Here is a 15,305-nt window from a genome sequence, read left to right on the forward strand (position 1 = left end):
TCGAGGAATTAGGAACGAGAAAAAAGGGCAAGAAGTTGTCATAACTATCTATTTTTAATAATGTCTCTGCTTCTAGTTTCAAATGGTATTCTTCGTTTTCACTGTCACGCAATAAACACGGCACAAAAAAATACATTTGAAACCGTCCAGTGGAAGAAGCCAAGAAAATGAAATGTTATAAAAGACTAGTATATAATCAATTTGTCCAAATCTCAGGTCTTTGTGGCCCACAGTTTCTGAGTTAGTTGCCGAAACATTTCACGCACCTTTGTAGAGCTTTGTATGGAAACGCCATATTGGTGGACAGAAACTGTCCACCAATATGGCCGCCGGAAATCAACAAAAACATCCGGAGTTCACTTTTTGTATAAAAGCTCCTCCTTTTCACTCGAGAACTAGCATACGTGCACATAAACATATCTTCTAATACTTGAAATGGTTAAACTGCTGAAAATCAAGCGAAGAGACTTTTTTCAAGGAGATAGCACTCCTATTTTGGTGTCACGCACTGTGAAAACTCGGAAGTTCAAACTGCTGTATTTTCGAAACGAAACATGCTTCGGGGCTAGAAACTTGTACAAAGATTTATTTCCTATTAATCTTCAACCTAGTGTAAATAAGAATTCGTAAAACCTCGCTTTTTTGACTTCGCAATCTGATGACGTCACTGTGAAAACCATCAATTAAGCATCACGGAAATTTCAAAGGAAAATCACGCGTCACGCGTTGTGATATACGGTAAATCACGCATCACGCCGCTAGGCAAAATCAGTCCTCAGGCGACTAATTTGGGCCCGATCACGAATCACGCTGATAATTTTTGCGTCCCATCACTTGTCGTGGCTGAGGCCCCATCCACATGAACCTGAATATTTTTGAAATGTTTTACACGAATCGAAGTTCCGTCCACGCGAAACCAGAGAATCCGCTAACCGAAGTATGTATGTAAAAATATATATAAATGCGGTGTCAAAAATGTTTGGATTCATGTGGACACCCTGCCATAGCTCCAAACTTTCTAAGGAAATAAGCGTAGAAAAATAAAATAAAATGAAATAAAACATAAAAATATATATATATATATGACTTTCTATATACAGGTGCGCATTCTTTTTTATTACTATTATACTTTGTTTTATCTTCTTTATGCAAATTACATTTTGTATTAATATTTAATTTTGGAAAGTCACAGCGATTAAACATCTTATCTTTTTTTTTATTTTTATAATTGAGACAGCTGTAAACGATGAACTTGCATATTAAAAATTGTCTTGTGTCCTTTCACTTTGTCAGTTTTTCAATGGAAAAAATGGTTATTGCTAGTAGCAGTTTTGGAATTTACGAATGAATGAATAAAAAGTGATTTAATATATAAAGAAAATACCGTTAAAAATATTGCCGGCGATGAAAATTATTGCGAAGCGAATGTAGTATAAAGACGAAGGTTTTTGCGTTTTCGATGTAAATCCCTCAAACTTCATGCATAATTCATTGTCGGCAAATATGAGAGAATAAAAACAAACTTTTGAGGGAAGAAGTGGTTTCAACGAAATTTTCAAATTAATCCTTTTTCAAAACAGACAGTTTTAGAATCTTTTGATGTTCTTTCGAAAAGCGATGTATCTGAAAATTATTTTAATGGCTGTTTCTTATTGCTGAACTGTTTCGGAGATATAATATAAAACAGAAATAAAAATAAAAGATGTATAATTTATGCAAACCTAGCTAGTGTTATATTTCAACGTCTACTCCTATTGGCTAAATACAACAATGGTTTGTATTTCTTACTTTCTGATTGGCTTGTTGTGGCAGATGGTAGTTTTGATTGACGTGTGATCTCTGCGTGTGGAAGTTGTGCCCTTGGAGCTCGTTTGTGAGTGGTGAAGAAGAGGACGCGGTAGCCACTCGTATGCGATCTGTAACTCGCGTTTTCGTTGGCTGTTCTAACTCAAACGAAACACCGGCCAGCCAACAAAAAATCGAGAAAGGTTTGTTTTACCTTCACGCCCTCCACCAATAATATTTGTTGCCTTTGAGATTGCCCATTTTTTACTCGGAAGTTTTCGAATCGTTTTGATAATTCACTGCTCGAGTCTCGCGCCTTCGTTTTGTCTACTCCATTTTCTCCTCGAGTTGTTTACATCGATTTTTCCGGGTGTTTTTCGCAATTGTAGGCCCCGTGGGCTTGCATTGTTTTGAAGGCGACATTTTAGGGGGCATCTAGGACGTCTAGCGACCGATTGCACACTTACTTCTTCTTTTTGTTCCTGAAATGGCGTTAGTGAGTTGTCAGTCCAGAGCCAGATGGAAGGTGTTGAGGAAGCGAGAAATGAAAACGCAGATGGACTAGCGCAGCCCGACAGCGGCCAAGCTAGCGGTTATCCACAGACTGGGCTAGTAACATACGCCCAGGCGAGCACGAACGGCCATGGCGCTGAACAAGTCAGTATTAGAGGAGTACAACAAGTCATGGATAACCGACCCGAAGTACAAAACGAAACTCACGTTGGTTTGGGTGACGATCGAGGGCACCTTTCTATTACGAACGTCCCAGGTGGAGTGCAAGTCGCTGTTGTCCCTGCTACTGATGAAGTTGGCGTTGTAGATGGGAGTCTTGCAAGCGCTCCATCCGCGGTGGAAAGGACAGACGATGGCTCTCACCAAGTTGTAACAGCCATGCCCGCGGAGTACGGCTTACCAGGACCCATACCGGCGCAATATGTTCTTCACGAGGAACACGAAGGTAAGTTTGACATTCTGTTGTTCGCAGTGCGTCACTGTCTCATGCAAATTAGCACTTTAATTACTTTGTTGAACTCAGTTAAACTGGTCATAGATTGAGATGAACAAAACGTGTACTTGACATTGTAGATTTCAGGACTCGTGTTGATCATGTAAGTTTCATTGAGAGCACTACACGCCTTTTGTTTACTAGTAGTTGGGATATCGATATAAAAGCAAGTTCCTCCAAGAGGTCTTTGAGGACAATTTAATTGTAAGGATGATTAAGGGCAATCTGTTAGGGCAGAACTTTGCGACTGTATTTAACTCAAGACGATCTTGACCTACTATCCTCTGACTATTAATCTCTATCCAGTACAGTGGGTATTGCAGTTAGTGCCCTTTCCTCTGGATGTTGATCTATCCATTTGGGCCTAAAAGGTTGATAGTACTATCTACCGGATAAATCGCTATGCAGGAAAGTATTAGGAATTTTTCCACTGGATTTAGGTTTATCCAGGTAGCAGTACCCTATATTAAGCAGACACCCTGTATTAAGCAGACAAGTAGCTTTTTATATTTCAAACGTTTCTCCCCATACATGTACATTATATTTTAAGTACACTAAATTTTAGTGTACACCTCTCTTAAACAGACACCAGTGAAGGTCCTGCGGTTGTTTGTCTATTAATACAGGTTTCACTGTATTCAACTTTTGAACGAATGGAGCAAGTAGATATCTGGTCTGACCACATCAACATCACTTTTTGTAAAAGGTGAAATAAGATAGAGTGGGGGGGGGGGGGGGTGGGGAATAGGAATTGGTGCACAGCATTTAATTTTGTAAACAGTGCATGTGGCCTCCATTGGCAAGCTTCAGTATGTTTGCCGAACTGTGCTTTATTGTGCATTATTTAACAGTGCCTGTTAAGACTGGCATATCATCTTTCAGGTTGACTACAATGACAACAACCAATGTTATTAAAACTCAATATATAACTAATTACATTATTTTTTACCTGCAAATGTCGTATGAACTGCACTGTAATTGAGGTTGGGGGAGGGACATATTTACAATACAAGGATCATCTTTTAGATGGACTACACAACAATGAATACAATACAATAAATAGAATAAACTAACTTAAAACAAAGTTGTTAAATAATGATTACTAAGAGAGACTAAGATAATGTGTTAAACAGCTTAATAAGGTCGGGACTTCAACACAATTATCTTCTGAGGCAAGAAATTTACGTCAGTGTAGGAACTTGAGACTTGAGTTGGTTTGTTTTCTCTTTTTATGTTGGCAATAGACTCAGGCACAATATATGTCAGGATGAAACATGTAAACGAAACACACTATCAAAATCCAGGAAGGCAATATTTAGAACATTTTTTTTAAGAAAGAAGAAGAAGGAAAACCTTGCAGAGCACACTCAACACACATCCATCGGCTTACGTGACTCCAAAATACCCACATGTATCTAAAGCCTAAAATTTAACCATGGGCACCTAAGGATGTCATGGTAGCCCAAGACTCCCTACCCCCTCCTTCCCTCACCCCTTACCATCCCATCTGATAGAGTGCGATAAAAAATCAGAAATTGTGCGATATTTTCAGGGTAGATTGTGCGATAAGATAGGACTATTATGCAATAAATTATGCAATTTTTTCAGGGCTAATTAACATTGTTTTACCAGTTTCAAAAGAGAAAAGTCACTTCAATGTTGTTTAACAGGCAATTTGAATGTAAAAGAATAATACAACACCTATTTTAAAACAAAATAGTTAAATTTGTCCAATTTTTTTTTACCTGGAAAAGAAAACAAATAAAAAAGAAAGAAAAAGGACACTAGTTTACTATTACATGATGCCGTTACACCACTGACCACACTGCTTGTCTCTGAAATCAAAATGGCTGCCCAGATACCGTGATCGAAGGTTTCAGATGTCTTGCAAGGCTTTCTTTAGTGGTAAATCACCTTAAATGACATTAAGATTGGGATAATGTGTGATTAAAGTTAGAATTTATTATTTATTTTACTCGAATTTAGCATTTCTTTTTATGAATTATGCAATTTTCCTCAACTTGTGGGATCAGATGCGATTTGAGGTCTCTTATGTGAAATTGCACCATCGCATAATATCAGATGGCCTGCCTTACCCCAGTAATAAAGTACTCTGGAATGTGTCTAATCTACACTGTAGTTTGTTGTTAATTACAGTCAACTCTCGCCAAGACGAACACCTTTGAGACCGGCACTGAGTGTCAGTCTTAGAGAGGTGTCCGTCTTATAAAGAGTCAAATAAAGGGAATAAACAAAGGCAGGGACCAATTCTAGGTGTCCATTTTACAGAGGTGTCCTGTCTTATAGAGGTCTCCGTTAAGAGAGAGTAGACTGTATTATTATTACATGTATGTTTGTGCAGTAGGGCAATTTATTAAATGATCAGATGCTTACACATACTATAATTATTTGAAAAGTTCCTGTTAAAAAGCTAGCCCAGGTTGTATTGGACTTTATGAAGCAATTTTGGTTCCTCTATGTTATTGCTTGCTTTAATGGCCCCTGTTTTAAACAATCAGTCTAGTCTGATATCTTGGCTTACTTTATTATGAAGAGAGAGTCAATGTCATATAATACTTTTCCCTTTTGGCTGTTTTTCTACAATTGACAATCCTGCAAAACACCCTCATCAGAGTTTTCAGATAGTGCTTTGTACACTGTATGGAGTAGAGGTCATAAAATTTTATACACTTGTTATTTTGTTTGTGCCAATTATGCTACCCCAAATCACTGAACTGTTCACACCCCAAAAAGAACTATCACATGCATTTGAAATTTTTAATAGCTCAATATTGTGACTATTTCGAGCGACTCATCTGACTTTCCCTAATTTAAATTTGAAAAATAACTTGTCTCGATCAAATAAAGAATCCTTTTTACCTTTGTGGGCAAAGGATGCACCGTAGTCAGATAATTTGCTTCATAGTCAGTGAATATTTTATTGTTTTGGTGTATACTCTACTTACATGTATTTGGGTGAAGTCACTGCCATTTAAATCTTGCTCTGCTAGACTTCATAATTATAGTGTATTTCAAGTTTACATTATTATTGAACTCTTGCTCCCAGTAAACTCATTCTACATTAGAAGTTCAGTTCTAGCTTAATGCTAGTAGTTTCCTTCAACTCACTTTCACATTGAAACTGCTATTGTGTAGCCTTAAAATGGTGTTTTGCTATTTAAGGTATTATACATCACTGTATGTAGTTCCAACTTGTTGAGTCTCTGGATGAATCCTGTACATATTGTGTCCATATGATTGAAACCTCGCAATTTGTGTGCATGACATTTTATTATCAACTTACATTATGAATTTCTTGAAAATTGAAAGTTTGAAGAGAGTTTATTTATTTAGTTAGTTAGCTATTTTTTTGAAAGGAAAACTGTAGGGGAGTGTTGCTTTTCACAAGCTTGGAAACCAGTAACCGGTAACTAATCTGTTTCCTTATTCAAGAATCAACGTCTATTAATTTGTATGCAGTGATGGTGGCAACCAAATTTAAATACCATTAGATAACTTCAGAGTAGCTGCCAGTAGAAAGAGAAGAGAACTGTTTTGTGCATATTTCTATCCAGTCTGTTTTCCAGTTTTTCTGTTTTTGTTGTTCATTAATGGTAATCATAAAAAAATCAGGAAGCATAATTCAAAACTAAAAATACTATTTTTTGCTGGACTTTCATAGTAGTGATTCTGAACAAGAAACACTGTTAGTTTCTATTTTTTAGGAATGATCAAGTAAATATTGCTCTCTGGTAAATTTTAAATAGGTGTGCAAAAACATTCTTAATGTACACCTAAGAGACAGCCTTCTTTAGTATATGTTTTCAGTAGACATTTTTGTTATAATAAAATTAATAATTAATTTCTTTTTCTTTTGTGACCTATTATTTCTTGATAAAAATTTAATGTGCTTCTTTTGTGTATGGTAATTATTTTCCTGTATGATATTTCTAAGAATGGATTAAATAAATATTTTGTAAGTCCCATTACAGTATATACATGTGCAGTGACATGTTAAAAAAATATTTGAGTTCTCTATAAATGCGCCAAAATCAGTCTACTTGATAGTATTTATTTTTAAAGCAAGTTCTTGATTGTGGCATTACAACTCTCAGTTCTTAACAGAGTTCAATGAAAGGAAAGATAAAACATTTTAGGAGTTTATGTAAGGTCTTTGGGAAATTATCACTTTATATCCAGCAGTTATTTGAATAATTTATTAAACACAAAAGATAACTAAATTGTCCTCAGAACAAGTGTGTTTCATCACTGTTGATCCAATCAGAATTCTTTTATTGAAAGGACTCATTTCTTTAGATCAGATAAAATCTCAGTGATACATTTTTCGGGGGCTTAATTGTGTAATTAAGATTGGATTATTAAATTTTAAAAAGAAAAGGGAAAGGTAAAGAATTTGAAAAGTTTACCATGAACATGAATTTAGGATACGGAGGTGGTTATCCGCTGTTACCCTACGAACCCAATTTTCCTCCACCGTTTAACCCATATCCTTTTGTTAAAGGTTAGTCGTAGTTGTTTATGAATGGCTTGTGGGTGCGTTAATTCTATCGTATGTAGGAGTTGTACTGCAAGGTGAAACAAAACTTAGGTGATTGGCTGTTGTGTTTGATGAATTTGTCTTGGTTCACCAATAATTCACAGAACTCTTTGCACACTTCCAATCATCTTCTAATAGAAATTACATTCTTAGGGATTATTCTCTGAAATAAGAGAATTTTTGCCTTGTCCAATGGTTGCCAGAAATTCCCTAAAGCTTCCCAATCAGTCTTGAGGAATGTTTTGTGGCATTGATTGTGTGTAGAATCTTTGTAGAAACCTGTCTGTGATTCGAAGAGAGCCCTTCAGCTTTGGGTTTTTGAGATTACAACTCTGCTTGGAGTTAGTTTGAGGCATTTGCTGATGCATGTTGATAGGAAGGTTTTGTGGACATAAACCATTTGAAAAATTATGTTTCCATTCGTTTGTGGTGATCTTTGTTGTTGTACAGACGGTGAAAGGAAAAATAATATTTCCAGTCCTTTGTGGTGGCTTTGCTGCTGCATAACTATTTTACATTTTATAGATTATTTCCTTGTGGAGCAATAAAGAAATAATGTCTATTTTACAGGTAACTCAGCCATGGGGATAGTAATTATTTTGGCCAGTGTACCTAAAACTACCTCCAGGTTTCCCCCAACCAAACCTAAAAGAAACACAGCATACAGGTGTACAAGACAAGAGCTTTATTTTTATACCCTCTTATGTAAGGTGTAAAGCTGTACAGAAAATAGGTAAAAAGCTAATCTAGCTGAAGTCATTCTGTGCTTGTTGCTTACTGTATGTACCAGATTAAAAAATAAAAAATATGCTGTATACAGTAAACCCTGAAACCTTTGATGATCCTGATTTTAAGTGTGAAGTTTATGCAATATACCCTTCTACAAGTTGGTTGTGGAAATTACTATTTTTGATTGCCTTGCTCTTTGTTTAGTTCATTTTTTAAATAATTTTATGTAAGTATTGTAAGTTCATGTATTTCTGAAGAGGACATGATAAACGTGTACTATTGAAAATGATTGACTATGCTGTGGGTTTCAGCCGATTAATCTAACTGAACAAAAAATTGAATGTTAAACTTCACCAAATTTTGAATTTTTTTGTTTAGTGTGATATACTTTTTCTAAGCAGTCATGATAGTCACATTTTGTAATTTTATTAGTAATAGCTGAATCTGTAAGTAGGTAAAGTGAAGCAAAGCCTGGGATCTGATTAGCTACCTGAGTGAGCAAGATAAGGGTTGGGGGCGGAGGGAGGAGTAGAATGCAATGAGCCACTGGACACACTGTTAGAGCACAACCCTGTCACACATTTGAATTTTATACACGGACAAAAAGGTGATATTTAGCTTCAACTCAAGATGTATACTGAAGTGGGCAAGATCAGTAAAATAGAACAGATTATTTTGTACTTTTTTGAGTTGTGAATGTTTACAATGTAATTCTTTAACCTTGTCATCACACTCCCCCTCTTTTTTTCCAGGAAATGAGGATGCTGGTGTCCATGGTGATGTAGATGGGGAAGAAAAGGAAAGAGATGACATCCTTCGAGAGCAGGTACATGATTGTACATCTAGTTTTTGTTTCTTAAAATTCAAACTGTAAAATGAAAGCAAGGAATCACTGTTGTATTTTGTACTTGTGTTGAGTTGTTCCAGAATAGGATGAAGTGTTCTTTGTTTTCAGGGCTCGAAATTGCGACTCACTGGTCAAAATGCAACCAAAAATTGAGCACTGGCAACTAAATTTGCAGAACTGCTCGCCAGCTGGAGAGTCGCGTTTTGTCCGATGACTAAAGAAAACCACGACACAACTTTTGTTTTTAAATCTTTATGTTAGGAAATCAATCGGATATGGTGGCTAGTATACAACTCACCTTTCCGTCCCCAGTAAAATAATGTCTGAATATTACAAGATAATCGTAAAAATTGAATGTACTTCGACACGTCGATATTGCGTTCATGGCGCGCCATATTGTTTCAGTGGCTTCTTCCAAAACTGGGATCGCAGGCGCAGCAAAAGGCGTTGAGGAAAGCAAGTCGAAAATAAAGAACGGCATTTCGTAGAAGTAGCAAAGGGAAAATACTCAAGGACCCGTGTTTGTCTCAGAATGAAAACCACGGACATAAAACGTTTTATAAGGGGTTCTGATATTTCGCGAGGTCGCGGATCTGCAAAATTCAGGTATTTCTGCGAAATCCCGCGAAGTTTCCAAAAAAGCGCGAAATCCGCCAGAAATATTTCCAAATACATGTCGGCAAAACATATTTAATACTTATCTTGGCTATTAGACCTGTTTTATTCACCCCAAACGTCCAAATTTATCTTGAAACTATCACTGCAACGAGTAAGCAACGTCCCAAAACTACCAGGCGTTTTTAGATGAACGTTGCGAAAAACTGGGCACTAACCATAATGTTAATAGCTTTAGCATTAGCTCATTTCTCGAGCGAACTGTTGTCGAAAGAGCAAATGATTATCCCTGTTAAATATCGACGCAAAATTGATCGATTTTAGCGAAATTTGCCAATTTTTTTTACTGATTGTTTCTTGGCGAAGTTTCCCCCCAAAATTTCCCATGAAATCGGCCGATTTTTCTAAAAATTTGCCCCCGAAAATCCTTCGCAATTTGACTTTTTTCCGCTAAAACCCCGCGAAATCGGCCGATTTTTCTGCGAATTTTGACTTTTCTCCCGCGAAAATCCCGCGAAATCGGCCGATTTTTCCTCGAATTTGCCCCTAAAAATCCCACGAAATTTTGCTTTTTTTTCCGCGAAATATCAGAAGCCCTGTTTTATGCTTCGCTTCATTGAAAATGACTATGGAGACAACCATCACCTTCGGACCAGAGACATATCACCTGAGAACAACGGTAGCTTTGTAACTAAGTGTTACTCATGTTGTTTCTAATTGTTTTCGCTCAGACTTCAGTTGTGACTTTTCTTGGATGCAAAGTAACGTATAAAATCGTGTCCTCGTGTAAGTTATATATAAAAAAAGTTGGCAACTAAAATTTGCGATCTGGTGACCAAAATTTTCCGTTAGTCACCAGCTGGCCCCCGAACAAAAAAGTTAATTTCGAGCCTTGGTTTTGACCCTGCCCATTACCCCTCTTGTAAGAGATTGTTCCATGGTGTTTTCAGTTCTTGACTGGGACCAGTTAGTGAAAATCTGTCTGCAAAGAATGTCTTGAAATCAGTGAAGTTGCCAAGTTTAAAAGTGATCCGTTGAAAACTACTGTAGCAAAGAATGATAATAAACATATTTGCTTAGTACATGTACATTTGGGTTATGGGGGGGGGGGTATATTTTCTTACCCCTTTTTTGGTCCCAAAGATAACAAAATTTATAGTGCACTGACAGTGTTATTGATGATAAAGTTTCATTCAGGTTGAAACGTTTGGTGTGTTTTAACACAATTTGACTTCAATTATTGCCACTAAGGTTAATTAATGTTGTATTCTCCACAGGATCGATTCTTGCCGATAGCAAATGTGGCCCGAATAATGAAAAAATCTATTCCCAAGACAGGAAAGGTAACTTGAATTTAATACTTACAAATTCTGTAATACTTGCAATGGTGTTCTTGTTATGTGTAATTTGTCATAAATAGATAAATAACTAGGTGCAAATCAAGTCAAATCAAATTCTTTATTTAGACATGTGACACCCAGGAGGAAGTAGGCCTTTCAGATGTTGGTCTTTCCAAATTTCCCAACAAATCCCTTCAAAAAGTTAATTTTTGATGTGATCACTTTTAGAACTCCAGTGTTATTTCTGTAACTGTTGTGCATTTGTGATTTCTATATTTAGATAGCAAAAGATGCCAAAGAATGTGTTCAAGAATGTGTATCAGAGTTTATCAGCTTCATAACTAGCGAGTATCCTTGCAAACATTTGGAAATCATCTGTCTTTTTCTGTTGTCTTCAATGTCATAAAGTAAATCTTAATACTGAATCTGCTATCCCTAGTGTTAACAAACATACCTTCTCTTGCATGGAATGATTATTTCAGCCTGATGCCTTTGTTTAAATGGCATGATTTAATTCAGAGTAAGACTAAGTTCATCCATGGGCTAGCACTTTTCATGTTAAACATTCTTCAGCACCTAAAGATTTTAGTAAATAAATTTTAGCATTTTAAAGAAGTGTAAAAAGCAAATTTGACTGCCTTGTGTTTGAAATGTTTTTAATTAATGAACTGAGACCTTGCCTCAATGTACAATCAGACTCACTTCATGCAAAAGCTTTTAAATAGCTGTTTTAGTGAGATCCTATTTTTGTTGTTTCTCTGCATGCTTTTTCTTCATTCTTTTACATTTTCAAACATTTTGTATAGTTCTTAATGTATTTTTACATCTTTCACACATACCGGTATATGCTAATAATATTCTTTTAACTTTTTATGTACCTGAAAATGACTGAAGATCGGTCGAAACGTCGTTTTTATCTGTGATTTTTGCTGTTACGTCTTAAGCTTTCAGTTAACTTTATACGTATTCTATCATGTTTTAGTTCTTAACTTTCAAAAACAGAGCAAGTGAACGGTGTCACCAAGAAAAGCGCAAGACAATCAATGGTGAAGATATTTTGTTTGCAATGCAAACATTAGGATTTGATAATTATGTTGAGCCCTTGAAGCTTTATCTTCAAAAGTATAGAGAGGTAAGACCCTATTTAGCTTATGTGTATTTCCCTTTTGTTAAATTTCCAACCCTTCCTTTTTGGAGAGAAGCTGCTGAGCTGAAATATTGGCCAGTGTTTAATTTCTAGTACACTCTCTGTAAAATGATTACGGTTTTAATCTTCTCACACCTAGAAGTGGTCAAAGTGAAAGGAGACAAAAACTTTCAAATTCAGGGTTCAAAGAAAGTCAGTTTTATAATTATTATTTGCTCTTAAGGGTTATAAATAAAGTGGTAAGAGAAACAAGTTTTGCTAGTATCCCTATTATTAAAGAAAGTGATGGGGGACTGGGGGTTGCTTGTTCGAGAGGGGCGCTTGTTTGACATTAGTGCTTATTCAGTGGATAACACAATATTAGTTAGAGCATGGGTGATATGGGTGCTTATTTGAGGGAATTTTTCTTTTTCTTTACATTGGTGCAGGGTTTTTCCCTTAAAAACCAACATTATTATCATTATTATTATTGTTGTTGTTGTTATTATTATTATTATTATTATTATTATTATTATTATTATTATTATTATCATCATAAATTTAATCATGCAATTGATTTTATTTATTGACATCAAATAGTCAATCAAAGGAGAGAAGTCAGCTATTGTGGCAGAGGACAGAGCAGCAGAAATGGAGGATGATGAACATGCTGTCCATCAATTCCAGGTTGCAACTGGTAAGACAGTCCCCTTGAGTGTATAGTTGTATTAGGCAAGGCTAACAGAAGTAGTTGGTAAATGGCAGCAAATTAATATTATAGATTTGAACAACATTTTTTTACAATGTACAAGCCATGAAAAGGGATCATTCATGCATGATTAGTGGCTGATGGCAAAGTCTAAGAAGGCCAAGACATCTTGTTGTTTTGTTTGTTTGGTTTGCTTTTGTTGTTCTTATTGATCAATAAACAGTATGGAAAATAATCAGCAATCTCCAGGGAGTATCCATACCTTACATCCCCCCCCCCCTTAAGAAAAGTGTAGAAATTCCAAGGGGTAGGGGCCTAAAGTGTTCCTTAGAGAAAGGTCAGGGAACAATACAAGATGAAGAGATATACACTGTATTAGCACCAAGCCCTTTTGTTTGCACAGACAGTACACTTTTCTGTAACCTTTCTTCATGGTTAAAAATACAAGTCTGTCACTTAATAAGCAGCTTGTACTCCTGTAACAGTTGATCATTTCTTTCACTGTCTGTCCTAGTCTACAAGCAAGCTCTCCATTTATGACTTCTTGTGAATTTCCCAAATTGAGAGCTTGATCGTGGGCTAAAACTCTCCCTGAATCACACACTTCATTAGACTGTTTAGTCTCCTATTTTCCCTTTAGCTCTTCAGGATCAAGCCCATACCCTCAACCTTCTTGCTTTCAAATGTACCAAGTCTTGCCTGGGGACAAGTGTCAAATCTACTTAATGGGGGCTTCATTCCTGCCTATCAATACTTCCAAAGAATGTCTATTCATTGTAATGGGTTGTTTCTACTTTGTCTCAGCAGCTCACCTTCACCCTTCAATGATTGGCACAGAACAACCTCCTACAACAATTTACAGCACTGGACCATATCAAACTACAGTATGTGTTTGTTCATTTCTTGAAGTAAAAAATAGTACCCCTTAAAGGTTTGCAGTAGACTCTTCCACAGTTCTTTTGACTTTTGACATGAAGTTGCCACCACAGTTTGAGGGTGATTTGCTGAAAACTAACGAAGATATAGTTCTACAAATTGGTGAAATTTTTCATGTGTTTGCTTTGTGAGGAAGGAGAGCAAGTTTGTGCCCGCCACCATACAAACGTAATTTTGTGACTTTGTGATATTACCTTCGTTTTCTTTAAGTATTAAGTATCACTTTCAAACCTAGCAAGTTTACTAATTCTCAGTGTGGATGGATATTCCCCAACTGGTCCCTATCAGAAGTTGAAAAAAAAAAGGGTCCATTCCACAGCTTTCAAATATTTGTCCTTACTATTAAAATTATTTTCTTATCTGTAGATTTTCATATTTTCTGATCAAAATGGCAACAACCTTGATTTCTTATATTAAATGTTTTAAGGAGTTTATCTTAATCTGCTTCTCACTACAACTCTTTATTTGGATTTCTTTTAGATGCAGCAACCATTACATTTCCCTTGAGATGTTAAAGATCCAAGTTTATCATTCAAAATGGTTATACTATGTACATACCTGAAGTGGGACACATATTATCACATACATGTAATGCGTTTTGTCACTTAACTTGTTCCCAGTCTTTATTGTTATTTATTTGGATTATTGATAGAGAAGAGACTGGGCACAAGTGAAGTGATACACTGTAAAAGGCATTTAAAAAAAAGAAACAAAAATTTTTAATACCCAGGGTGCTGGAAGTGTTGCTTTCTCCTTGGGGGCGATAGAATTGAGAGGCAAGGCAAAGAAAACTCTCACTGACAAGCACTTCACCCCTTATGCTTCTTGCCACTGGTGATTGAGAAGAACTCTGGCGTCCAAGGTGGTGGAAGTGTTGGTTTCTCCTTGAGGGTGATATAATTGAGTGGCAAGGGGAATAAAACACTCACTGACGAGCACTTTGCTCCTTATGCTTCTCGCTGCTAGTGAGTGAGAAGACCTCTGGCATCCAGGGTAAACTTGTGGTGAAACCTTAATAGGAACATCATAAGCTGGTTCATAACATACTGGTTCATGTTCCCTGTATGCCAACCTAAAAGGGAAGCTTGAAACTTTTTTCAACAGTGAAAAGTGAAAAACGAAACCTTGGTGAAAAATTTGATAGTATCTAAAATTCCAAGTTTGTGTTTAGTCATAAAAACGATGTACTTCAATAAGTCTTTGTTCGCTTTTCCTCGGCATTTTTTTAATTTGAAAATTAGATGTTTTTGTTACATTTTGGACACTTTTTGATAGCAATACAGCTATATTATGTATTTCAAGGCTTTCATTGACATATCACTATTACAGACACCTCAGACACAACACGGACAAAAGCTACATCCCCAGCAAAAATAAATTTATTACAAACACTAGACTGAAGTAAACCTCCCTAGTTTTGTCGACTCTCAAAACAGTGCACTCTCATTTTGCGGACACCACGCTGTTGTTGACACCACAACAATAGAGTCAACACACTTTTAAAGGACACCTCTACAAGACAGACTAGAGGTGGTCCCTGCCTTTCTTTACTCCTTTTAGTTGACTCTAAGAGACAGACATCTCTCTAAGACATACATTTAGTGCTGGTCCTAAAGGTGTCCATCTTAGAACGCTTTCCAAAAGTCAGGACTGG

At 36.3% G+C, this 15,305-nt stretch overlaps 1 protein-coding gene across 3 annotated transcripts; it reads left to right on the plus strand.

Annotated features, from left to right (window-relative positions):
• Positions 1-1,830: 1,830 nt before the first annotated feature.
• On the plus strand, positions 1,831-14,707 carry LOC140922235 (nuclear transcription factor Y subunit beta-like). 3 transcript variants are annotated; one of them, XM_073372218.1, is made up of 9 exons: positions 1,831-1,988; positions 2,283-2,743; positions 8,831-8,904; positions 10,818-10,883; positions 11,161-11,228; positions 11,883-12,012; positions 12,607-12,703; positions 13,520-13,599; positions 14,132-14,707. In XM_073372218.1, the coding sequence occupies exons 2-9, from the start codon at positions 2,305-2,307 to the stop codon at positions 14,156-14,158; spliced, it is 981 nt and encodes a 326-aa protein (XP_073228319.1). In that variant the 5' UTR covers positions 1,831-1,988; positions 2,283-2,304; the 3' UTR covers positions 14,159-14,707. The 3 variants fall into 3 exon arrangements, with proteins under 3 accessions (XP_073228319.1, XP_073228321.1, XP_073228320.1); XM_073372220.1 differs by having other exon boundaries at positions 13,523-13,599; XM_073372219.1 differs by lacking the exon at positions 1,831-1,988 and having other exon boundaries at positions 2,040-2,743.
• The last annotated feature ends 598 nt before the right edge of the window (positions 14,708-15,305 follow it).

The sequence above is a fragment of the Porites lutea genome, chromosome 13 (assembly GCF_958299795.1).
Source record: "Porites lutea chromosome 13, jaPorLute2.1, whole genome shotgun sequence".
In the NCBI taxonomy this organism is placed as follows: Eukaryota; Metazoa; Cnidaria; class Anthozoa; order Scleractinia; family Poritidae; genus Porites; species Porites lutea.